General features: G+C 33.7%; 1 protein-coding gene across 1 annotated transcript in view; it reads right to left on the bottom strand.

The window, feature by feature from the left end:
- LOC145268173 (uncharacterized) overlaps positions 1 to 25,956 on the bottom strand; it is a 116,483-nt gene that overhangs the window by 81,212 nt on the left and 9,315 nt on the right. Inside the window, exons 2-3 of the mRNA XM_080123385.1 lie at positions 10,486 to 10,553; positions 5,066 to 8,124 (exon numbers count right to left, since the gene is read on the bottom strand). Of these exons, the coding sequence (XP_079979511.1) occupies positions 5,066 to 8,124 (3,059 nt within the window). The 5' untranslated portion in view covers positions 10,486 to 10,553. The remainder of the gene's footprint in view (positions 1 to 5,065; positions 8,125 to 10,485; positions 10,554 to 25,956) is intronic.

Raw genomic sequence — 25,956 nt, 5'->3', positions numbered from 1 at the left:
CATTTTTCCTGCGACCTTGGCAACAGACTGGATGTACGTGTTCCATTTCAGATCAGGAGTAAAGGTCAAACCCAGAAGCTTGTCAAAACACGGGGCCTCACCCAGATGAGAGCCATCCATCACAATTGATGCCAGCTGGGGATCAGAGCGTTGATGATGTAAGGATAGGAGTTTGGTTTTAGATGCATTAAAGGTAACTAGCCACATCTTCCCCCACTGAACCACGCGCTCGAGATCAGAGGAGAGAGAATCCGAGAGAACTTCGTCATTTGCAGCCTTTGATGTGTTGCCGTAGATGGTTGTGTCATCAGCATAGATGTCAACGAATGATTTAAGTATGTGTTTAGGGAGGTCATTGATGTAGATCAGGAAGAGAGTTGGGCCGAGGATTGACCCCTGAGGGACTCCAGCATTTATATTGCAGGCCTCCGATTTTTGTCCATCTACCACTACTCTTATGAGCCTATCGGAGAGAAATGATTTAATGATTGAGAAAACATTTCCAGTTATACCGTAGCTGGAAATCTTGTGAAGTAGACCCTTATGCCATACTTTGTCAAAGGCCTTTGATATGTCAAGAGCAATTGCCCTAGAAAGGAAGCCTTTGTCAAGAGATTCACTAATCCTGTGGGATATAACCGTCAGCACATCTGCGGTAGATCTTGCAGAGCGGAAACCATATTGTGTGTCACTAAGAAGGTTATTCCTGCTGAGGTGGTTGACTACTTCTCTATTTAATATGGATTCCAGCAACTTACTCATAACACAGAGAAGACTTATTGGTCTGTACTGAGAGGGAGATGACTTATCACCTGAATTCTTAAATACAGGGCAAACTGATGAGGTCTTCCAGGGGGTCGGAAAGCACTTCTCCTTAAGGCAGCGCTTAAATAGTTTCGTAAGTATGGGAGCAAGTTCTGGTTGAAGCTTTTTTAACACTATAATTGGGATGCCATCAGGGCCAGTTGCTTTACTGGAATCTAGGTTTTTTATTAGCTTGGCGACCTCATGCACGGATATTTGTATATTACCTAGCTTGTTCTGTGTTATAGGAGGAAATATGGGGAGTTGATGGCCTTCGTCGCATAGGGTAGAATTAGCTGCAAAGTTCTTTGCAAATAGTTTGGCCTTGTCTGACGCTGACGAGATAACCTCTGGTCCATTGATAATGGTTGGGATAGAACGCACACTTCTGTTCAGGATCCTATTTGTTATTTGCCAAAACTGGTGGGAACCAAGCCGCTGATCAGCTACCTTGGATTTAACAGACTGGGCATATAGCTCTCTTGCATTTTTTATTACTCTTTTACAGTGGTTGCTGGCAGTCCTGAAAGCAGCTTTAGTCTCAGTGCATCTATTACGTTGGTAGTTATGGAAAAAGTGATTTCTGTGCGCGATAGCAGCAGCACATTCTGGGGAGAACCATGGCTGGCTGTTAGGTTTTTGTTGGAATTTTTTTGATGGTATGAATTGGTCTATGCCTACAATTAACCATTCGGTCAGATCTGATACTATAGAGGACACTTCCTTTTTAAACATGGAGTGCAGAGGTAAATCAGATATGAATGTACGGAAGCTATCCCAGTCAGCCATAGAGTATCGGTATACAGTACGGTGGAGGGGTACGTCTGATGGCTTCTTACATTTTGTTTTTATCTTAACTGATACGACGGAGTGGTCGGAGGATCCTAAAGGAGAATGAACGGTACATGAACATAGCTCAGGGGAAGTTGAAAGAAAAAGGTCTAAGAGGCTTGCATATTGATTGGGTGTATCGGGCACACGGGTGGGTTCGCGAACAATCTGAGTGAGGTCATAAGCAATGGCAAAATCATGACAAAACCTCCCCTCATCATCTGTCTTATTTGAATGGGTCAGCCATTCCACGTTATGGACGTTGAAGTCACCACAGATGTGGATGTTAGCCGAGGGATGTGAAGACAGTATGTGGTCTATTTTCTCAGATATGCTCTTAAAGATAGTAACTCCGCTGTTGTGGGGCCTATAGAGGGCAAATATAAATGCAGTGGTGTTAGCAAGTGCAACCCTGAAGCACATATAGGGTAAATTAGGATCTTCTCTAGAGATATCCCTGCCACATGGGAAGCCATCCTTAATGTAGGCACATATTCCATGCCCATGGCGATCTTGGGAGTCAGATTTAGCTGTTAAATTGGAGTATCCATTAATTATGAACTCATCTAGGGAAGTGGTCGGCCCTATTCCAGTTTCACATAGAAATAATATGTCCGGTTTCGTCTCCTGTAATTGGGTTTCAACCTCTGGAAGGTTGGAACGTAGACCCCTGATATTGGAGAAGGAGACCTGGTAGTAGGGGTCTACGCTGGAAGATGGGGTTCTAGGTTTAATCGAGTTTTTATTCTGGTGATATTTCATGTTGAGGTTTGGGGATTTGTGGAATAGGTCGGCATACTTGGTTAGAGCAGTACAGAGAGGGAAAGTAAGAGAGAAAAAGACAGGAAAATTTTTTTTTTTTTTTTTTGTAGCATACGAAAAGGCAAAGCCGTAACAATTACCCACTGGTATGGCATCGAGAGGCCCCACCAGAGACTACTGCATGGTCCAGATCCACTCACCAAATGGCAATACAGCAGTCCCAGTACTTTGCGCCTGCTGATAGGACAGCCTCCTTAGTGGTTAATCCAAGGTTCGGGTCCCTGACTATCAGGCGGATAACGTCAGCCCAGACAAAACGTTTACCTCCAGCACCCTTACTAGTGACATGGCAACAAGGACAGACAAAGACAGAAAAATATCCGACATCTCAGACTACTGGTCACCAAGTAGTACCGACCTTTAAGCAGCCTTTTCTTCACCCTTTGTCAGAAAAATCACTCATTGAATGAGGACTGAATGACAAAATAGGAGAAGCGAGAGTTACTGGAGCTGCCGATAACACATCCACTGTATTATCTACTCTCCATATATATATATATATATGTGGATTTTTTTAACAATCAATTTTAATACCTTTTAAATGGTATTATATTGATTATTGTACCAATATTAACCTCGGTTTAGCTCGATGAGAATTCAGAGCAATATAATAGTTTATCCAGTATAAAGGAATAATATATATATATATATATATATATATATATATATATATATATATATATATATATATTATTCCTTTATACTGGATAAACTCCTAAATTAATGAACCAATCATTATGAGGTTGGAATATGTATTCTGAACAACACAGTGAGAAACATAGGCATATTATTTTTTTCTGTAAACAATTTAGGGGAGTGACACTTTCTCCTAAAAAAAAAAAAAGAAAACTTGTAAAATAATTTAAATACAAAAAATTAATATAAAAAAAAAATTGCTCTGCATCAAATGTTGAGTTATAAAACAAAGCAAAAAAAAACAACTTGAAATTGACTATAAAGCTAATCATTTGGCCTTAAAAGAAGTGTTCCCTATCTGAAAGATCACAAACCAAATTTCATCAACAGACACTCCTGTATACATATAAATACAGACAAAAGTGAGATGGGAGTCGGTTCGCAAGCAAATTGTTAGAAAAATAATAAGTAAACACAAACGTATGGCAGATCGATTCCTAACCAATTATGGATTGCTCAAGATTCAATAAATTTATTAATTTAGATTTGAATTTCAATTAAGTCCACAAAAAAAGTAAACGAAAGGAAAAAGCATGGAGTTTCAATTACTTGACCTTATTAAGAGTATTTTAACTGAAAAATAAATTATAAATACAGCACCTAGGATAACTTAAAAATATGGCTCGAAGAATAGTAAAATAAAATAAGTTGATATACAAAAAAACAAAACCTTTAAAATAAAATACAAATATAATCACGACAATAATAATTCAGAAAAATATGAAAATAATTGAAAGTAGTTAAGATAAATACAGTATGATCGTAATGTTTGTAACAAAAAAAAAAATGGCAGAGTGTGCTGGTTGTATGAACCATGTAAGTTGTTCAAGATGGTGTTTTTCTATGTTTTTTTTTAAGGTGAACATCCGATAAGTAAGTGACTAAAAATGCAGCAAGGACATAATTTTTCTGATTTGTTAGTCGTGAACGAAACAATATTGTAATAGTTAGCTCTTGAAAAATAATAAATTACCAACCGAGAAAACTTTATTTTTGGCACTTATACCGTATAAGAAAAATTGGTGTAAAAAAATTGAATAAATTAAAATATTTATTAATCCATTAAAAATTCAAACAACAAATTATTGCCCTTGGGCATCCAAATTTATTGGTGGGGAGAAAGGGCATCCAAATTTGATGAGGTGGGAATAGAAGCATCCAATCATATTAAAATTATCTTCTTTTTTCATATTTATCATACCAGTACTTTGGGGGGTACTGTCAAGGAGGTAGTCCCCAACATCCAACCAAATTGGGAGATAGAGCATACAATCAAAAAGTTGCCTTTTGGCATCCAAATTTTTTTTTTTAGGTGTGGGGATTCAAATTTGGTTGGGGAGGAGGGATCCAATCATTAAAACTCTTCCTTTCCCATATTTATCATACCAGTACTTTGGGGGATACAACCAAAGAGTTGATCTGGGGTATCTACCCAAAATAGGAGATTGAGTATATAATTAAGGAGTTGGCCTTAGACATCCAAATTTGGTAGAGGCATTCAATCATATTAAAACTAACTCCTTTTCCATATTTTTCAATATTAGGACAACTTTGGGGAATACAATCAATGAGTTGGTCCCCGGCATCGTCAGACCTCTACACACAAACAAACGCATGCTACTCATTTCAATGCTACATGTATTAGGAATATGTAAAAAACAAATGAGAGAATGGAGACGTTGTAAGAACAGAATCAATGATGGAGAATGCAGAAACAGCATGTTTGGGTAAGTCTATATAAAGTATGAGAAAAGGAGTTTTTCTTGACTTGGTCATGCTCAAACCAAAAATATAGGTCAACTTATGGACAAGCTTGTACCAAAATACTTCCATTCAACTTGAAAAATACTCACTAAACTCATGGCCAAGATCGGCTTATAGCTGAAAGAATATGGTATATTTCTTTACTTACTTTTCTTTGTTGACATCTGTACAGCTATAGTAACTCCGCAGATGCTGACGGGGACTTTCATAGGTATAATCAATTGGAAGGCTTTCTGAACGGCCATGTTGAATAAAGCTTTGGTTTTCAAAAGGTTGTGATGCAGCATCATATGTTCCCTGTTGCACTGATGAACTCTTTGCTGCACCATCATATGTTCCCTGTTGTACCGATAAACTTTTGGTTGTATTAAAGCCTTGTGTAAAATATTTTTTTTCAGTTTCAGCAGTTTGTTTTGACACATCTTTTAGCGAATCACTCTTTGCCACTTCACTTTCTTCTGCTGCAGCGTTTGATAGAGTAACAACATTAGGTGTGCAACTAAAATGACTTTGTGGATACTTTGATATCATTGATCCTGAAATAATGCCGAAATTATTACAACTAAACTGACTTGGACTTATATTTTTCTCAGATGATGAACCAGAAACTGTTTTTTGCATAAATATATTTTCTCTGGTTTGGTTAGGTACATTTTCATACCATCCTACTGACTTTCTGGAATTAACAGGTGGATTTTTTTCTATCAATATATCACTTGTAGATGCATATTTCTTTAAAAGTGGAGATTTGGTTGGTTCTCTTGTCTGAGTCAAGAGATAATCAAAGGTTGTTCCATATTTGCACTCTGAACTTTCTGTAGACTGACTGAATACATTTTCATTTGTTTGGTCCAAGAAAATCTCAGGATGTAACCTATGTCTATCTTTCATTGGTTTGGAGTTTGCATTCTGATTAACAGACGATTCGGGATTATCTTTTTGTCTAAATAAACATTCCGGATTAGATCCATGACTGAGATCTGGATTTACAAAATTTGATTCTGTCATCTGTGCAGATTCCATTTCTGATTTTAAATTTGAACTATCTGTTCTCATTGGTTGAAGCCTAAAACTATCTGGAATTTCATTGGTCTTTGCTGCAAATCGCACACTGACCCCTTGCCGTTGACTGTCTATTCTCGAATCACTTTTGGCATGCTTAGGAAGTCCCTTAGATTCTAGAAAAACATCATCTACAGTATCAAACATTTTTGGTATATTAGAATCTTCCACTTGTTCACCTAGATTTATGTAATCTGGTTCACTTCTATATGATCGCAACTGATTCTCCTTCAAGTTAAAACCAGATGTAGCATACTTAGAAAGATTTGGCTGAGATACATCCGAATTCAAATTTTGCTGCATATCTACATGCCTGTAAGACTGTGGCTGTAAATCAGGCTTACTGTATTCATTCTTCTTATTACCGAGGAATGGATGCAGCCTTGGTTCTTCCACATTAAAACTATGTTCCTTAACAGTTAAAGAATCAACGTTAATATCACTAGCAAACTGAGGTTGTGGTCTATTTACACGAACACTAGTCTTCTTGTTGATTATGCTCGGTTTTAACGGACCTTTGTAATCATAAACATTTGTATTAGCTTCAGAAATGTTGCTGATATTTATGTTTTCCATTTTTACGCCAATGTGAGGCCTCATCTGTTCATGAACATTAATAAGAGATTCATTAACACACCTTGTCTTACTCGTCTTATCTTCTGTAGATAATTGTAACGGTTCATTAGTGTATGAAATAGTTTTACTCATAAAGGATCTTTTGTTATCTTCTGGATTGGTATTTTGAGTAGCCGCCTTATTTATATGTAAATCATACTTATTTATATTCCTTGCATGCTTATCAACATCGAAATTTGCCCCTTGCTCAACCGTTATCGATTCATTTTTATTGTCTTCATTTATATTCATCTGATAATATTCTTCAGTTAATCTTCGAAGAAGTGGCGCTGAAGCTGGTATAAATTCTTTGTGGTTTGGACTTCTCAGTTGTTCCAGAGTCACAAGTTTGCTACCATCCAAATTTGTTTTGGAGAATTGCACTTGCGTGGACTTTTCTAAACGAGTTTTATCTGAATTGAAACCCATATTTGATTGCACAGATGTCGACGACACATAGCCTGTCTCTTCAGGTTTAAATTGTAATTGTGAATCATAGCCAACTTCTGTTTCCTCTGTTTGTGTACTTGTATTATAAAAAGGCTTTGGTTTAACTATATAAGGTCTGTTAGTCGCAGTGTTACTTAACGACCTTGAGTTCCTATCATTAGTTACAGGTGTCTCAGTCACTACTTTTGATAAATAACAACTGTTTGACACTGAATGTTTCTCACCAATTACTCCGTCACCTTCTTCTTTCCAAACAGGAGCAATCATAGGAGTAGTACTTAATCTTGTATTTGTCGCCATATACGGATCCAGATCAAATGCTTCCTTCCATGCAGAGCCGTCTTTATGCTGCTCACATGAAAGGGGAGAGAGGTTTTTCTCTTTTTTCCACACAATTGTTTCAGAAGAATATGGCAAGGTGAAGTCTCGTTCAGGAGGCGATGGAGCACTGTAGTTGGCTGAACCAAAAATATGGCCATCTGAATCTCTTCGAGGAGGCGGATATTTTAGACCTCTACCAGATATATCACTCAGTTCCTCCTCTTCTTCCTGAACCATCATCAGTAAAGGAGATGGTGATGTTGGTGACAAGGAATCAATAAAACGGTTCTCTGTAAACTGATCTCCTGACAGATCATAATCTTTGTTGTAATTTGTATTATAATAATTACTATTATTGTTATTAAAAAACGTCCTCTCCATATTGTTAGAGGTACTAATCACGTTAGAGTCAATAGTATTATTATTGTTGCTTTGGAGATGACTTCCTGGGCTCCATTTAGGATAATTACTTTGGCTATCCTCATATGGCCATCTTGAATGTTGTTTCTGTACAGCATATTGCTCTTGCCTGTCATGTTGACTTCTTGCTGGCCATTTCGAGTGTCCATGTTGTTCTTTAGGAATGGGAGGAGGTTCATACACAAAATGCCTCTGCAAAGTTGTTGGGGCATTATTGCTTTTACGTTGTGATGGCTCCTGTAAATCACTGCCTTCGTCAATCTCCAGTAAAGGTACAGTACTGGTTGTAGTTGTCATGGTGACCGTTACTGTAGTTACCAGACTATTTCGAGAAGACATCTGAAAGAAACATTTGAAAAAAATAAAATTTCATATATCTCTTGCATACCCAAAAGCTATTTCTGTATTGTTACAAAATATTGAAATTTCTGGCAACAATTTTAAATTGAAAATAATAAAAAAGTGCACAAGAATAGATTTAGAACTGATTATTATCTAAATATGTTAGACACTTTTCTTCTTCTTTAATTTAGTCCTGATCTACCATAGGATCTGCAATAATGAATTTATATCTCTACTTGGCATGAGCAAGTGAAGGTCAGTTTTACAGCGGTCAGTGTGCAAGGTGTCTGCTCACTTGTCATCAACCTTCATCTTTCTTTTTGGCAACTTCAAATTTAAAAGTGAGTTTTATGCCAGTGTAGTTGGTGGCTCTCAGCGCATGTTCAAACCATGAAAGTCACCATTGCATCATTTTGTCCATTCAGAGTGAATTAATTATAAGATACCATACACTTGCAGTTTCTACATTTCTATTATATTTTTTTTGTGTCGTATACAAAAATATCATTGTGAGACCATGTAACAAACAAAATGTTATATGGTGGCCTGTCACCCGAATCTGCAGTTGTTCAACGCCAATTTTGGTACTGACTGGACATGCATCTCAACACAAATGAACCTGCTGGAAAAGTGCTTTTGTAGTTCCTAGACGTCAAGCGAAAGGTTGGGAATCCTTATCTATATAAATAAAACTCTGTGTGTGTGTGTGTGTGTGTGTGTGTGTGTGTGTATATATATATATATATATATATATATATATATATATATATATATATATATATATATATATATATATATATATATATATATATATATATATATATAACCACTAAACTCTCAAATTACTGATTACATAATACTGAAATTAACAGGAAATACACCAGCAGAACATCTAATGAAATTTCCTGATAATCACATATTGGTTTTGAAAGAAGACATTTATTTATTTGCCTTTTCATTAATCAACTGAACAATGGAACCTTATTAAACAGCAATTTTAATATTTGCCTTTACATAAAGAAAACTATTGCTTTTTTTCTTGTTCTCTTCCAATTAAAATTAAATAATTACAATTTACTGCATAAAAAGCCACACATAAATAAAAAATATTCTTCTTTTTTTCTCGTTTTCTTTCAATAAAAATGAAATAATTATAATTTATCATACAGAAAGCCACATATAAATAAAAATAATATTCTTTTTTTTCTCGTTTTCTTTCTATAAAAATTAAATAATTATAATTTATCCTACAGAAATCCACATATAAATAAAAATATTATTCTTTTTTTCTCGTTTTCTTTCAATAAAAAATAAATAATTATAATTTATCATACAGAAAGCCACATATAAATAAAAATAATATTCTTTTTTTCTCGTTTTCTTTCAATAAAAATTAAATAATTATAATTTATCCTACAGAAATCCACATATAAATAAAAATATTATTCTTTTTTTTCTCGTTTTCTTTCAATAAAAATTAAATAATTATAATTTATCATACAGAAAGCCACACATAAATAAGAAATATTATTCTTTTTTTTCTCGTTTTCTTTCAATAAAAATTAAATAATTATAATTTATCATACAGAAAGCCATACATAATAAAAAAAAATATATGAATTAATATATCGGTGAAAGATAAGTGAAGCTGAAATCTGTCAAAACTTATCGTTGGCTAATTTAACAAAAAAAATTTTTGTTTTAGCCCTTTACATCAAGTGGCTTTATGCCTTGTCCGGAGCGATTTCCATTGAAAACATTAAAAAATATGATTGATTTATTTAAAACATTTAAATCTGTAAAAGTGGAAATAATGTTTAGATATAAAACTGTTATATTTCACATCAGCCACAAAATATAACATGGCTGAATAGAAAGAGTATATGTGGCTTCCGGTTTTGATATCGGAAATGTTTATCAAAAACAGTTTCCAATTATAATTTTTTTCCACAATTTTTTATAATTATTAACAAATAAAAAAAATAAACATTTTATTTCTTTTAGATTGGAATGGGTTTATTATTATAATGAATCAAATCAAACATTTTGTTGAGGGTGTTCTGCTTTTTTACATGACTATATGTGGTTTACAAGCTTGCTACTCAGACTTAAGGTTAGTGGTAAAAGAAGTTTTGTTAATCCTCTTAACAGAATGTTTAAAAAATAATGAAATTAAAAATTCTAAATACTTTAAAATGAGGAAGTACTATTTTTTGTTGAACAGCAATTGTCATTTTCCGATTTCGAAACCAGAACCCATTATCACATAGATTATTTCTATTTTACCTACAATATATACATTACAAGGACTGATATACAGCAGGAGAATTTTAAGAATCCTGTAAAATATATACCTACTTTTTACATGAGAAGGTCTGAGTTTCATTTCATTGTTTTCAAACACAATGTTTCTTTATGCATCTAATCTGAAATATAAAAATAGATATAATAGGTTTGAGCAAGGTTGTTGTATTTATTTGTCTATTTAAAATGCACAAAAGCACCTTTGTCATGATGTACTAGCTGAGACATCCAATGTTACTCAGGATCCTGAATAGAAAAAAAAAGAATAATTAAAAAAAAAACTGTTACATCTTTCTCTCCTACTCTATACCTTTTCAGTCACATTATTTTTTTTGCACCTCCTTCTTGCACAAACTTCAGCAACTGGTTCAATATAATAGTGATAAAAAAGAAAGCTATTATGTCAGGTGGAAGTAGCAAATAAGTAAAGGGAGGGTGTCAAATGTTTATATATTTTGAGCATCGGCATTCATTTTGCCCGTACCAGGTTATATCTTTGGAGTCTCGATAATGACTTAAAAATAAAACAAATTACTAGCATTAATTCACCCAATAAATAACATTTATTGGCTAGGTTTCTTCCAGTATTTTGTTTTATTTTTATTTTTAAGCTATAATTGAGCCTAAGTTAAGGATGGCTTCCTAAATAATCTGCTGAACCTGAAGAGGAGGGGGGGGATTCGTAACTATTCGGACTTTCATCTAACAATTTAATAAATAAATAAACTTGAGATGGGAAATTGATACTCTCACCAGAAGATATATACTGATAAAGTTCAATATCAGGGACTGAGTGTGATAAAACACCGCTTGCTGCTAACTTTGAATTGGGTACTTTTCTGATTTGCCAATATTTTTGAAAGTATTGGTGTTTTTGTTTTGTTTTTGTTGGGATAGGGGTAGGCAAAATTATGCGCATTTGCACATATAACAATGGCCACCACTCATAACATGTAGAATTACATTGCTTAATATCTGAAAAACTACTTATTTGTGGAAAATTTAAATGCGATATTTTATTATGTCATGTTGTACATGCAAGCGCGCACATGTATCTTTTTATTACATCAAACTTGTGGAAAAGTATCTTTTCACTATTGTGAAAATTAGTAGCCAGCCCCAATTTTAAATGTGATATTCATTTTCGGCACACCCGAAACCCCTTTCACCTAACAATTTAATAAATAAATAAACTTGGAATGGGAAATTGATACTCTTACCAGAAGATATATACTGATAAAATGCAACATGTCAAGAATTTTTTTTAGAACATTAATTTTTTAAGTTTTTCATTGAAGAGGACCCATAAACAATATAACTTGCCTTTTTGTAGATTTAGAATATCAATTACCAAGAAAAAATGGTTCACCATTCAGATCACATATATTTTATGTTATAATTCAATTAACCCTCAACACCTTTTAAACTCCCTTTTTATTATATGACTTTTTTCCATAACAAAATTTGTGTTGCATTAAAAAAAAAAAAACAAATGAAGAAAATTCAGTTTCATCAAACGCTTTTAAATGAGACTTAAACTGAATGACGGGGGGGGGGGGGGGTACTTAAAGAAAAATAATAATATAGAAGGCATCATCCCATACTTTTTAATTTATTGCTTCAAATGTATTACTTTATAAAAATAGCATACAAAAAAAAAAAAAAGATAAGATAAATAAATAAAAATTATGGTGTGCATATATAGTTCCGGTTCCGGTTGAAGACAAATGAGAGTCGGCTGAAGAGAGCCTGAGGCGGACATTAAGAGCAGTCCTCACATACTGGGCTTGAAACCGTCGGTACCGACTACCGATGTAAATTCCTGTATATATTATACAAAAAACAAAAAACAAAAATATATATGGCTCATTCCATGTCAAATTATCTTTTTATATGGATTTTGTGACCATGGTCTTTATGTATATATTAATCAGCATTAAAATAGCTTCACAAGGATATCAGACATGACGACATTATGAAATATCAAAATATTTTTATATGAAGTAGCAGGTACTACATTCCACCATTTTGAATTTAGCCCACTTCTTTAAAATGCTTGTAGGAATGGTTCTAGTGGAAAAACCACCATGAAATTTGGAATATATACTGTCATAAGATAGACAAATCTTTTGTTGAAATTACCAAAAAATTAAAATGACCCTTTTTAAGATAATTCAGGTAAAAGGTCATGGTCAAGGTCAACTTTTTTAAATTTGACCTTGAAAAAAATATCCCCAGATAAAATTGTAGATCTATTCAAGTACTTTAGAATGATATATAAATGAACTTTGTAGGCCCATAAATAACAGATATCGTCTTTTAAAGTTGGTCACCACTCCATAAAAATTGACGCTTTATAAAAAGGTAAAGGTCATATTTCAGAAACATGAGATGTGTAACCGGTGCCATTCAATTCCTTTCATGGGGATCTATAAGTGTAGCAACTTTGAAACAAATCCGTGTCAGACATGGTTTAACCCCTTGTCAATTTGACATGGAATGAGCCATATATATATATATATTTTTGTTTTTTGTTTTTTGTTTTTTGTATAATATATACAGGAATTTACATCGGTAGTCGGTACCGACGGTTTCAAGCCCAGTATGTGAGGACTGCTCTTAATGTCCGCCTCAGGCTCTCTTCAGCCGACTCTCATTTGTCTTCAACCGGAACCGGAACTATATATGCACACCATAATTTTTATTTATTTATCTTATCTTTTTTTTTTTTTTTTGTATGCTATTTTTATAAAGTAATACATTTGAAGCAATAAATTAAAAAGTATGGGATGATGCCTTCTATATTATTATTTTTCTTTAAGTACCCCCCCCCGTCATTCAGTTTAAGTCTCGTTTAAAAGCGCTTAAAAATTCATTTTGAAGTTATGTCTAATCTCGTTTAAAAATTAGATTAGACATAACTTCAAAATGAATTTTTAAACGCTTTTAAACGAGACTTAAACTGAATCACAGGGGGGGGGGGTGCTTAAAGAAAAATAATAATATAGAAGGCATCATCCCATACTTTTTAATTTATTGCTTCAAATGTATTACTTTATAAAAATAGCATACAAAAAAAAAAAAAAAAAAAGATAAGATAAATAAATAAAAATTATGGTGTGCATATATAGAGTTCCGGTTAAAGACAGATGAGAGTCGGCTGAAAAGAGCCTGAGGCGGACATTAAGAGCAGTAGCAGTCCTCACATACTGGGCTTGAAACCGTCGGTACCGACTACCGATGTAAATTCCTGTATATATAATACAAAAAATATATTGCTCTTATTTCGAGAAAGGTTTTTCCCTAATAATAGAGCACTGTATGGGGTTTCTTTTTCTACAAAAAAGTACAAGTATATATATATATATATACATATACACATATATATATACATATACACATATATATATACATATACACATATATATACACATATATATATATATACATATACATATATATATACATATACACATATATATATGCATATACACATATATATATGCATATACACATATATATATATATATATATATGCATATACACATATATATATATATATATATATATGCATATACACATATATATATATATATATATATATATATATATATATATATATATATATACTTAATTATAAAATATATATGGCGATTAAGCTACACTGAATATTCCGCGTTTCATCCACTCTAGGGCTCTTCAGGCTTTATATATATATATATATATATATATATATATATATATATATATATATATATATATATAAAGAAAGAAAGAAAACAACAAAAAGTCCTTTGTGCATGTAAAGTTAACTGAAAATGATTGCTCTTTCGGACCAGACAACGTTTTCAGGATGAAATCAATTTTGTTTTTTTTAAATCTTAGTCATGTTAATGTTCTTGATCAAAATTTAGTATAAAATATGACATTGTGAATAGTTATACAGAACCTACCTTTTTTCATAGTATTAACCCTAAGTCTGGGCAGTAATGCGAAAAATATGACATAGTCAGTCAGACATAAGATTAGTGGTAAAAAATTTAGTTAACTGCCCTAAAAGTTAGAATGGCCCGGAAAAAGTGGGGGAGGGGTCATTTTAAGCTAAATATATATGTGCAACTGTACTCAACCCACTGTAAATTTTACAATAATTATTGTTTTCTTTTTAAGTGTGTTCACACATAATCACCTAAAAATGTAGAATCTCATTAAGGGGGTGATTTTAAATGTACATATAATTTGTTTTTTTATAATTTGATAAATTTCCAAATGTTCATACTGTTATGTATTTTAGCCCCAGTTTTGATTAACTCATTATGAGATTTTTATATGTGATTTTCAACTTGTGGCAAAAAAAAAAAAAAATAAATAAATAAAAATAAATAAATAAAATAAATACAATAAAACATTATTTCAAAGATGACCACTCCAGACGAGGTCAGCTCCAGAAAAATTAAAAATAAAACTTGTCAGGAGCAGCTTAACTCTGATGAGTAACTTATATATATATATATATATATATATATATATATATATATATATATATATATATATATATATATGAGCAAACAGTTGATGAAATATGTTAAAAAACACTTTGAAATGAGTTAAAAACATATTTAATTTGAAAAGGAAACACTAGATAAATGGATAGTCCTTAATCCGCGGAGTTTCGAAGAAATACTCTCCTTCTCATTAGAGGGTAGGAATTAGCAAAATGCAGGATCGGATTTTGCATGCAGAAGTATTTGATGAAACAACAAATAAGTCAAAGATCTTACTTGAAAACAAAATAAGTTAAGCAAAGGGAATATGGTAAAGAAAAAGGTGATTACACATTAATGGATAGTCTGGTGGAAGATAAAAAAAAACCCAGTGACGGTAAAATCCAAATGTAAAACTTGAAGAAAGTTAAAAGAATTTCCATTTGTACAAGTAAAATCCAAAGAAATCCCGTAATTGGAAGAAGATGGTCCATAATAATCCAAAGGCAGAAATCCATGGAATAATTCACAAAAAAAGTGTGTACAAGGAAAAAATAATATTAATAAAAGAAAAATAAGATGTGCTTTTCACTCTACTTTCGAGACATAACTATAAATAAAAAAAATCTGCGAAGAGAAAGGAGAAAAAAAAAGAATGATAAAGTTAAATATAAAATATAAAATAAAGGGAAACAAAAGTTAAACTGACCCAGACAGGAAATGTTAAAGGCGCGAAAATATATATAGGGCAAAATAATATAGGTCAACCGAAATGTACTTAAATGTCACTTAAAAAAAAAAAAAAAAAAAAAAGTGGCAGCAAGAATTGTTAAAGGACATTAAAACGAAAATAAAAATAAATAAATAAATATATAATAAATAAATAGAAAATAAATAAATAAATAAAAAATGAAATGTAATAAAAAATAAAATATAATATATAATATAAAATAAAGTAAAATAAGAATAAAATTTTTTAAAAAAATTAAAAAATAAAAATAAAAATTATTTAAGGGGAGAAGATGACCGGTATCTGCAATTTCATGAAAAAAAAAAAATTAAAAAAAAAATATATAAATAAAAAAATAAGTAAATTCATATAGTAAAATTTAAGTATTATATATATATATATATATATATATATATATATATATATATTTATATATATATATATAGATAGATAGATAGATAGAGAGAGAGAGAGCATAAAAGAAGAGAAAGGTGTAAAATGCATTATCACCATCTTCAAAGTCTCACGCATTTTACACTCTTCCCTTCTCCCCCCTCCGCCTGCTCCCTCTCCGTGTCTTGTTGAATATTTTAAACTCCACTTCACAGCTTTTCAATTTTTATTTAATTATTAAATCTTAAAACTTAAATGTTGTCAAATCAGAATTGACCCCCCCCTCCCCTTTTTTTTTTCTCCTGCTTCTTCTAATATCGTTTTTCGGGTTTGTATTACTGTACATATAGATTCGAAAAAGTTGTCAAAAAACAGATATATAACAAATAAATGTTATCAAAGACAAGATAAGTTACTTTTCTGCCAAACTGGATATATTTTTTGTGTTTTTATTCAATGTAACATATTTATTCAGCTCGAAAAACATACAGTGTTTACCGATGTATTCGAAAATTCAAGATGGCGTCTCACACCCTCTTTAACACCGTAAGAATGGAAAAAGGTGTTATAAATAAAAAAACTATACAAAATACTATTAAAAACCCGCCGAATATATGTCAACCTATGTCACGGTAACATATATTGAGCGAGTTTTTAACAGTATTTTATCCGGTTTTTTATTTATAACATCTTTTCCCACACTTACCATGTTAAAAAGGGAATAAGACGCCATCTTGAATGTTCCAATACATCGGTAAACACTGTATGGTTTTCAAGCTGAATAAACATGTTAAATTGAATAAAAACACGAAAAATATATCCAGTTTGGTAGAAAAGTAACTTATCTTGCCTTTGATAACATTTATTTGTTATATATTTGTTTGTGCAGTAATACAAACCCCGTTTTTTCACTCAAGCATTTCTGTTAAAGTCCAACAAAGTTACTGGATCGTTGATATGATTCGGTAACCGAAACATGTCTAACTAAGCAGATAAAACGGTAATCTATCTATCTTCTTCTATTCAATATATATAAAAGCAAAAATGTGTGTATGTATGTATGCATGTTTGTATGTTTGTTTGTGTGTCCGCTAAAAACTTTCAACAGACACGACGAAAATTCACAAACTCTGTATCATATTGAAGCTCCATACTTTGCTCGAAAAATATCGAAAAATTGGCCAAAAACATCCATTTTTTCACCTTGAAATCGACAATTTTCGACAGGGGGAGGGGGTCAACAAAAACGGTCCTCTCGTGACGACGACCGGTTTTACACATGCGTCAGATGACGTCATGACCTGATTTACTTTAAATAGTTGAAAAACTGACTAAATTTCATGTACGTCGTGTTAGCTCAGTTGGTTAGCGCGTTGGTTCGTTATCTAAACGTTTTGGGTTCGAATCGTGATGTGAGATGTCTTCTTTTTTTTTTTTAAAGTTAAATATTGAACCAGTGTTATTTAAGCCATTTTTCACGTAACATTCGTTTTTCTGTTTTTTTTTTATTTCACTTATCCACCCCCGACCACACACCCAAAAACACCCGGGTACCCACCGATTTTTTAAATTTTAATATCGAAACAAGCTTATTTAAGCCATTTTTCACGTGTTCGTTTTTCTGTTTTCTTTTTTGTGTTTTCGATTTTTACATTTAACATCGTTCGTTTGCCTTACATTAGTTTTTTTTGTGTTTTTTTTTCGATGTTTTGATTACCCCACCCTTAAGTTTTAACGTTGTTTTCTTTTTTTACTTCACTTATAACAAACAAACCTGGTCATTGACCTCATTTGCTGAATAGCTATTGCTTACGTCATCGTCGTCGTAACGCTCTACGACTTCTGTGCGCGCACCTGTCAATTTGGTTCTTACTTAAATAAATTCAGACATCTTTCAGTAACTCATTCTGGCTGGCCGAACGGTTCATGTTTTTTTCACATTTTATTTTCAAACTTCGCCCCAGGGCTTCGGGTCCCCCCCCCCCGTTTCTTTTTTATTTAACAGCACACACACCTCCAAACACCCGGGCAACGCGGGGTACCCCTGCTAGTAAATATAATAAATAAGTATATATATATATATATATATATATATATATATATGATGATTAAAAAATAGAAAATGAAAATAAAGGTTAGCTAACCAGGTTTCATTCCTCACTCAACAGAGCTAAATCGAGGAAAATACAATTTAAAAAAAAAATAGTCATGAATATGGCGGCGGAGAAAAAAAAGGAAAAATAAGCAGGGAAAAAATTACATAGAAATTAAATTAAGTTCTAAAAGATTTTATTCATACATGCAGAAAGCTTTTTAATCAGTTTTGTGTGAAAATTTGGCTGCCAAGAAATCAAAGTTGAAAGAGTTGACATTTGCAGACTCTACAAAACTCCTCTGCCAATTTTGGGTCTAAACACTTGAAATTTTAGATGTAGGTTACCTGGACAGGAGTCAAACATTTTAATATATATATATATATATACATATGTACAAAGTTATGAACAGTACATAGAGCCCAAACAAAGTCATGCTGAACTGCTAGTATATATATATATATATATATATATATATATATATATATATTATTATCTATGTATATAAAAGCGAAAATGTGTGTTTGTATGTATGTATGTGTGTTTGTATGTCTCACAAAAGCTTTTGACATGGGTCACGGATTTTCACAAGATTGGTATCATTTTAAAGTTCCAACCTTCGCCCGACAAATATAGAAGAATTGGCCAAAAACATTAATTCCTTCACCCTAAAATCATCAGTTTTCTACAGGGAGGGGTCAACAAAAACCATCCTCTCATGACAAGTTCGCTTCTACGCATGCACAAATGACGTCGGAACATGATTTTGTTTAAATATTTAAAAAAAAACGATCCAATTTCGTTGACGTCGTCTTAGCTCAGTTGCTTAGAGGGCGGGGTCATTATCTAAAGGTTTTGGGTTCGAATCATGGTGTGAGGTGTTTTTTTTTTTCGATTTTTTAAATTTTAATATTGAAACAGGGTTATTTAAGCTATTTTTCATGTGTTTTTTTTTGTTTTTATTTTTCAGATATTTTAAAGTTGTAACGTTCGTTTTTCTGTTTTCTTTTTCCATCACATTCGCGTTTTCTTTTTTTGTTTTTCCGATTTTTACATTTAACATCGTTCATTTGCCTTACGTTAGGTTTTTTGTGTTTTTTTTTTCGATTTTTTAAAGTTTTAACATTTTTTTTTTTTTAATATTTACTTCACTTATTCTTATGTCTTGATTAACACCCCACCCCCTGCCCGAGCACACACACCTCTAAACATCCGGGCAATGCCGGGTACCCCCCGCTAGTTATATATAAAGAGAAAGATGAAAGAGAAACAAACCAAGTTATATGCTCATCAAAGTTTCGTCTTTATTGTAATATGATTTTTTTTATTCAATTTATTCATCCAGAAGACGTCTTTCAATAAATACAAAACGTTGATGGACATAACTTGTTTTTTTCCTCTTTCATCTCTCTATCTCATCGGAATACTATTTCCATTATTCTCATCATATATATTTCAGTTCCCTACAATAAGTAGTTTCATGCCTAGTTTGGAGCATTTTTCAAATAAACATACATTGAAAATAATTTGAAAACTGTTTAATTAGTGAACGATCAATTTTAGTAAAAAAAAGTTAAAAGATTGTATATATATGAGAGGGTTTAGGAAGTCATTCTTTTATGAAACAAGTGTTTTGAAATGTTTAAATGTTTGAATATATATTATAATATATATATTCAAACATTTAAACATTTCAAAACACTTATTTTTTAATAGAATTACTTATATATAAACAAATGTTTTGAAATGTTTAAAACCTTCAGGACAAGATTAAAATTTTCAGAGAGAGGGTTGAGCAAATAAAACTAAAAATCAACTTGGATGATGACGTGCTAGTGATAAACTCATTTTAAATAATTTAAAAAATAGGTACTTCTGCAGTTTAAATCCAGTTTTTCCATTAAGCAACGTTGAGCCTGGTCAGTACTAAAATGGGTGACCATTTGGGAATTCCAGGTGCTGTATGTGCTTTCCGCTTATCTCGGCATTGTTTCCAGTCAGTCTTGGGCTTCTCCTTGCCACTGGACACAAGTGGAGATTGTGCAACCTTTGCCTTACAATCACACGCACAGCTACCCTTACAGGGGTGTCCATTGTTTCTTGAGACTGAATGGAGGCATCGTATGAAAATATCAGAATGTTTCATTAAATGTCCTGCCGTCATTTTAGGTGGAGATCAGACTCAATTCCCCAAACGGTAGTGATGGGGAGACATTTGTAAAGCTAAGTCAATTCAGGATGGTCACCAGTATAGCACGTCAAGTTGAAGACCTGCACAGTGGGGACTATCATTTCACTCATCTCTACATTGATTGGTTGGGGTAGAAACCTATTGAGAAGGCAAGGGTATTTTGGCTGTCCTATGCAAGTATGGGGTAGAAACCTATTGAGAAGGCAAGGGTATTTTGGCTGTCCTATGCAAGTATGGGGAAGAAACCTATTGAGAAGGCAAGGGTATTTTGGCTGTCCTATGCAAGTATGGGGTAGAAACCTATTGAGAAGGCAAGGGTATTTTGGCTGTCCTATGCAAGTATGGGGAAGAAACCTATTGAGAAGGCAAGGGTATTTTGGCTGTCCTATGCAAGTATGGGGTAGAAACCTATTGAGAAGGCAAGGGTATTTTGGCTGTCCTATGCAAGTATGGGGAAGAAACCTATTGAGAAGGCAAGGGTATTTTGGCTGTCCTATGCAAGTATGGGGTAGAAACCTATTGAGAAGGCAAGGGTATTTTGTCTGTCCTATGCAAGTATGGGGTAGAAACCTATTGAGAAGGCAAGGGTATTTTGGCTGTCCTATGCAAGTATGGGGAAGAAACCTATTGAGAAGGCAAGGGTATTTTGGCTGTCCTATGCAAGTATGGGGAAGAAACCTATTGAGAAGGCAAGGGTATTTTGGCTGTCCTATACAAGTATAGGGTAGATACCTATTGAGAAGGCAAGGGTATTTTGGCTGTCCTATGCAAGTATGGGGTAGAAACCTATTGAGAAGGCAAGGGTATTTTGGCTGTCCTATGCAAGTATGGGGAAGAAACCTATTGAGAAGGCAAGGGTATTTTGGCTGTCCTATGCAAGTATGGGGTAGAAACCTATTGAGAAGGCAAGGGTATTTTGTCTGTCCTATGCAAGTATGGGGTAGAAACCTATTGAGAAGGCAAGGGTATTTTGGCTGTCCTATGCAAGTATGGAGTAGAAACCTATTGAGAAGGCAAGGGTATTTTGGCTGTCCTATGCAAGTATGGGGTAGAAACCTATTGAGAAGGCAAGGGTATTTTGGCTGTCCTATGCAAGTATGGGGTAGAAACCTATTGAGAAGGCAAGGGTATTTTGGCTGTCCTATGCAAGTATGGGGTAGAAACCTATTGAGAAGGCAAGGGTATTTTGTCTGTCCTATGCAAGTATGGGGTAGAAACCTATTGAGAAGTCAAGGGTATTTTGGCTGTCCTATGCAAGTATGGGGAAGAAACCTATTGAGAAGGCAAGGGTATTTTGGCTGTCCTATGCAAGTATGGGGAAGAAACCTATTGAGAAGGCAAGGGTATTTTGGCTGTCCTATGCAAGTATGGGGTAGCAACCTATTGAGAAGGCAAGGGTATTTTGGCTGTCCTATGCAAGTATGGGGTAGAAACCTATTGAGAAGGCAAGGGTATTTTGGCTGTCCTATGCAAGTATGGAGTAGAAACCTATTGAGAAGGCAAGGGTATTTTGGCTGTCCTATGCAAGTATGGGGTAGAAACCTATTGAGAAGGCAAGGGTATTTTGGCTGTCCTATGCAAGTATGGGGTAGAAACCTATTGAGAAGGCAAGGGTATTTTGGCTGTCCTATGCAAGTATGGGGTAGAAACCTATTGAGAAGGCAAGGGTATTTTGGCTGTCCTATGCAAGTTCTATGCTGATGCTATTATATGGCCAGGGTTTATCATTGATTCTATTACTGCACAAAAATGTAAGATTTTATTAAATTTGTTAAAAAATTTTCTTCTAAATTGATTTTAAATTCTTTTCTAAATGATTTCAGAGACACGGACAAAACACGTAAATATTAATAATATTAATAATGTTAAATTTCATAACCATTTCCACCATATTTTACATTTCGATATTCCCAATTTAATTAATTCAATTCTTCCTAGTTCTGTTTTTTTATCCAACAAGGATGTGAATAGCCAAGAAGAAAAAAATTTTTTTAAATCAAGATGCATTTCCCAACTTGCCCTGACCCTCTGTGGGCATATACGCATATGCGAGGGGGCAGAGCAAATAAAACTAAAAGTCAACTTGGATGATGACGTGCTAGTGATAAACTCATTTAAAATAATTAAAAAAATGTTTAACAAAATTAAAATCTTGGTAAACAAGAGAAAGACATTGATTGTGCATGAGATGGGAAGAGGACAGGAAGTTATTCTTTAATGAAACAAGAGTCTTGGATCATTTGGAGCCTTTATGACAAGATTAACATTTTTAGTTTTCATAAAGGTCTGTCATAAGAGGGAAAGGCAAGAAAGAAAGAAAGAAAGAAAAAAAAAAGCAGGAAAAGAGAACGAAAGATAAATGAGAAAGAAAGAGAAAAAAAGAAGAAATAAATTCCAGCCCAATCTTTTTTGAAATTTCACATTAATGTACTTGATGTGTATGTGAGTGTTCTTAGGTTTTGTATCAGAATACTTTCGATAAGTATTGAAAATTATTAATTGAAAAAATCTGATAAAGAAAGAACAGTCCAATTTAGACTAAAGTTAACACCCATATACAACCTAACATCACAAATATATTTGAGTAGTTTTATCACTGCAAAAACAGAACGGCCAGTGTATAAAATCAGCAGTAGGTTCTTTGATAAGACAGGGGCATTTTCAAAAACATTTTAATTCAAGCCATTATATAAAATAATCCTATAAAGTTAACAATAATTTCTCTACAGTGCAATGTAGACTACAAAATATTGTGAATTAAGTCATTGTGGGGAGGCATAAGTAGCTTCCTCCTGGTGGACCAGGGGGGGATATTAGAGCAGGCAATGAATCAATTTGATTAAAAAATGGTATATTTCATTGATTTTAATGACAATAAAAGTATTGGAAATGTGGAACATTCATTGATCCTCATTCAATCTCGGGAAACATCAAAAGGAAATAAGGTTCCAGGACTTTGGCAGAAATTGGGTTTTTCTTATTAAAAAAAAAAGTGAATTTTGACAAAAAAAAAGCAGAGAATAGCCATCCATAGTGTGATGTTTTGTATATGAAGTAATCATTATTGATAAATTCTAGATTAAAAAAAAGCATAATTCTACTACAAAGTAGAAAACTCACATCTTCATAATGAGCATCCAACTGTTTGATTTAGATTCAATGTCCTTTTTCAAATATTTATCAGTCAAAATGATTTTTGAAGTGCACTAATTTGATCCCTGGTGACTGCAAATTAATATTAGAGTACATTATCACAACCAACTCTGGGCCATACTAAATCAATCAATCGATTGATTAGGGTTTTATCACTCAACGAGGAACGCCTCCCTGGACTTTAGCCATCTATCTTTGTTTCAAGTTACCTGCTGCCATGTGGGGCCTATGTGTATGTCGTCCCTCCATCTCATTCTTCATCTTCCCTTTGGCCTCTTATGTTCATGAGGTGTCCATTCTGTTGTTCTGATGGACCATCTGTTGTCATGTTGTTTGGCTACGTACCCTACCCATCTGTGTTTGGATGCCTTGATGGCAGTATTGATGTTAATAACTCTTGTTTGTTGGTGGATCCAGATGTTTGTCTTTCTGTCTTGTAGAGTGATGCCCAACATTATCCTCTCCATCTTCTTTTGTGCCACTGCCAAGATTTCACTTTGGAGAGTTGTCAGGGCCCATGTTTCACTATCATAGATCATCACAGGTAGTATATATTCATTTTTGATCTTGTTGCTGTCACGATGAAGCTTTAAAGTAGAGGTAGCCCACTATACAGCAAGATGATGCATGCAGGGTCAACTTCTTGGTCCTCAAGGGCAGTGAACAGTGGATCAAACTTTATAGTCGAAAGCTTATGATCAATGGTGAAATAACCTGCTCTTCAACCTGCTTGTTCTCTCGGTTGATGACTGTCTAGCGTCTCTAGCATACATCTTATCAAGACTTGTGAAAATACCTGGTATGTCACTGTCAGAAAGCTGATTGGCCAATAGTTCTTAATATTTGAAGTGTCTTCTTTCTTATGAATGATGACCACTAATGTATTCCTCAATTCATCTGGAACTGTTCCACTGGAGAAGCACTTGTAAACATCTCAACAATGGGTTTACCACCGTTCTGTAGTACTTCTGCAGTAACACAAAACTTTGAATGGTCCAAGATAGAAAGGGTTGAGAGGTCTATGGACCATGTCATTTCAGACAAAGACATATGTCTATCTATCCATGTCTCGAGGGACATGTGCTATGATCATTTGTGGACAAGAAGACAAAGGAGGTAGCCTTGAAAAATATAAGTCATGAAACAGACAACGAGATATCTGTACTGTGTATTGTCAGGCATGAACAGTAGCTCTCAGTCAAATGAACTGTAGGTTAGGCCAGATTTGTCCCATAAAGCAGTTTTGAGGATGAGTAATCTAAATCTGATTTAACGGTAGTATGGCAGCCAAGTAGAATAATAGGTAGTGTTTCAGATCAAAACTGGATCTGAAGATGCATGTAACACAGCCTTAAGGTACCTATGAAACCACTCCACTACCCCATTGGAAGCTGGATGATAACTGGTTGCGTGAATGTGATTGAGTATCTAAAATTTGTGATAACTTTTGAAAAAGATAAGCTTCAAACTGTCGACTTTGATTAGTAGTTATACATTCAGGTACTCCAAAACGAGCAATCCAGGAAGAAATGAAAACTTTTGCAATAGTCTCCACAGAAATATCAGTTATAGGTGTGACTTCAGGCCACTAGGAGAAACAGTTGACACATGTTAATATGCAAGAATAACCAGAACTGACAGGCCACGGTCCGAGGATATCTATATTAACATGTCAGAAATGCGCTATAGGAGGGGAGAAATTTTGAGGGGAGCTCGACGTATAGGTGAACTTTGGAGTGTTAACACTGAAAGCAAACATGGGTCCAACCAGTGATAGCTTGTTGCATGTCTGACCAAAAATAAAAATGGCCCGTGACAAGTTTTACTGATGCAGCAATGCCTGGGTGCAATACTGTATGTCTCAAATACAGTGTGTTGGTTTTATTCAGGTACTAGGGGTCTAGGGACCCTAGTGGCAATGTCACAGAGTATGGTACATTCCAAATCGGGAGGTGTAAGGTAGAAGAATTTGCAACAGAAAAATTTTTCAGATGTTAAACCGAAATTTTCCAGGGCTGGCTGGTCCTGTGGTACGTCTTTTAAATTAATAAAAGCAGAAGTTGTGAGGGCACCAACTGGTATTCAGGAAAATGCATCAGCTGATACGTTTTCAGTTCTGAGAATATGTCTAATGTCATAAGTAAACTGAGATATATAGTTCAGATGATAGAAAGTGCAAAGCAGGTGCTTGATCAGATCTAGATGATGAAACAAAAGCGAGTTGCTTGTGATCGGTAAAAATTTTAAAATTTCGACCTTTGAGCTGATGTTGAAAATGTCGAACAGACAAGTATATTGCCAGTAGCTCTCAGTCGAATGTGCTGTAGCAACGTTCAGTTGGTTTAAGTTGGGAAGAAAAGAATGCCAGTGGTCGGATTACTTTATTTACAATATGCTGGAGAACTGATCCAACAGCAGAATCAGAAGCATCTACTGTCAAAGATAAAGAAGTATTTGGTACAAGATGTGCCAAGAAAGGAA

The sequence above is a fragment of the Euprymna scolopes genome, chromosome 43 (genome assembly GCF_053919585.1).
Source record: "Euprymna scolopes isolate OS-2025 chromosome 43, ASM5391958v1, whole genome shotgun sequence".
Classification (NCBI taxonomy): Eukaryota; Metazoa; Mollusca; class Cephalopoda; order Sepiida; family Sepiolidae; genus Euprymna; species Euprymna scolopes.
Note: the sequence above shows the minus strand (reverse complement) of the source record. Positions and strands in the feature narration are given on the sequence as shown.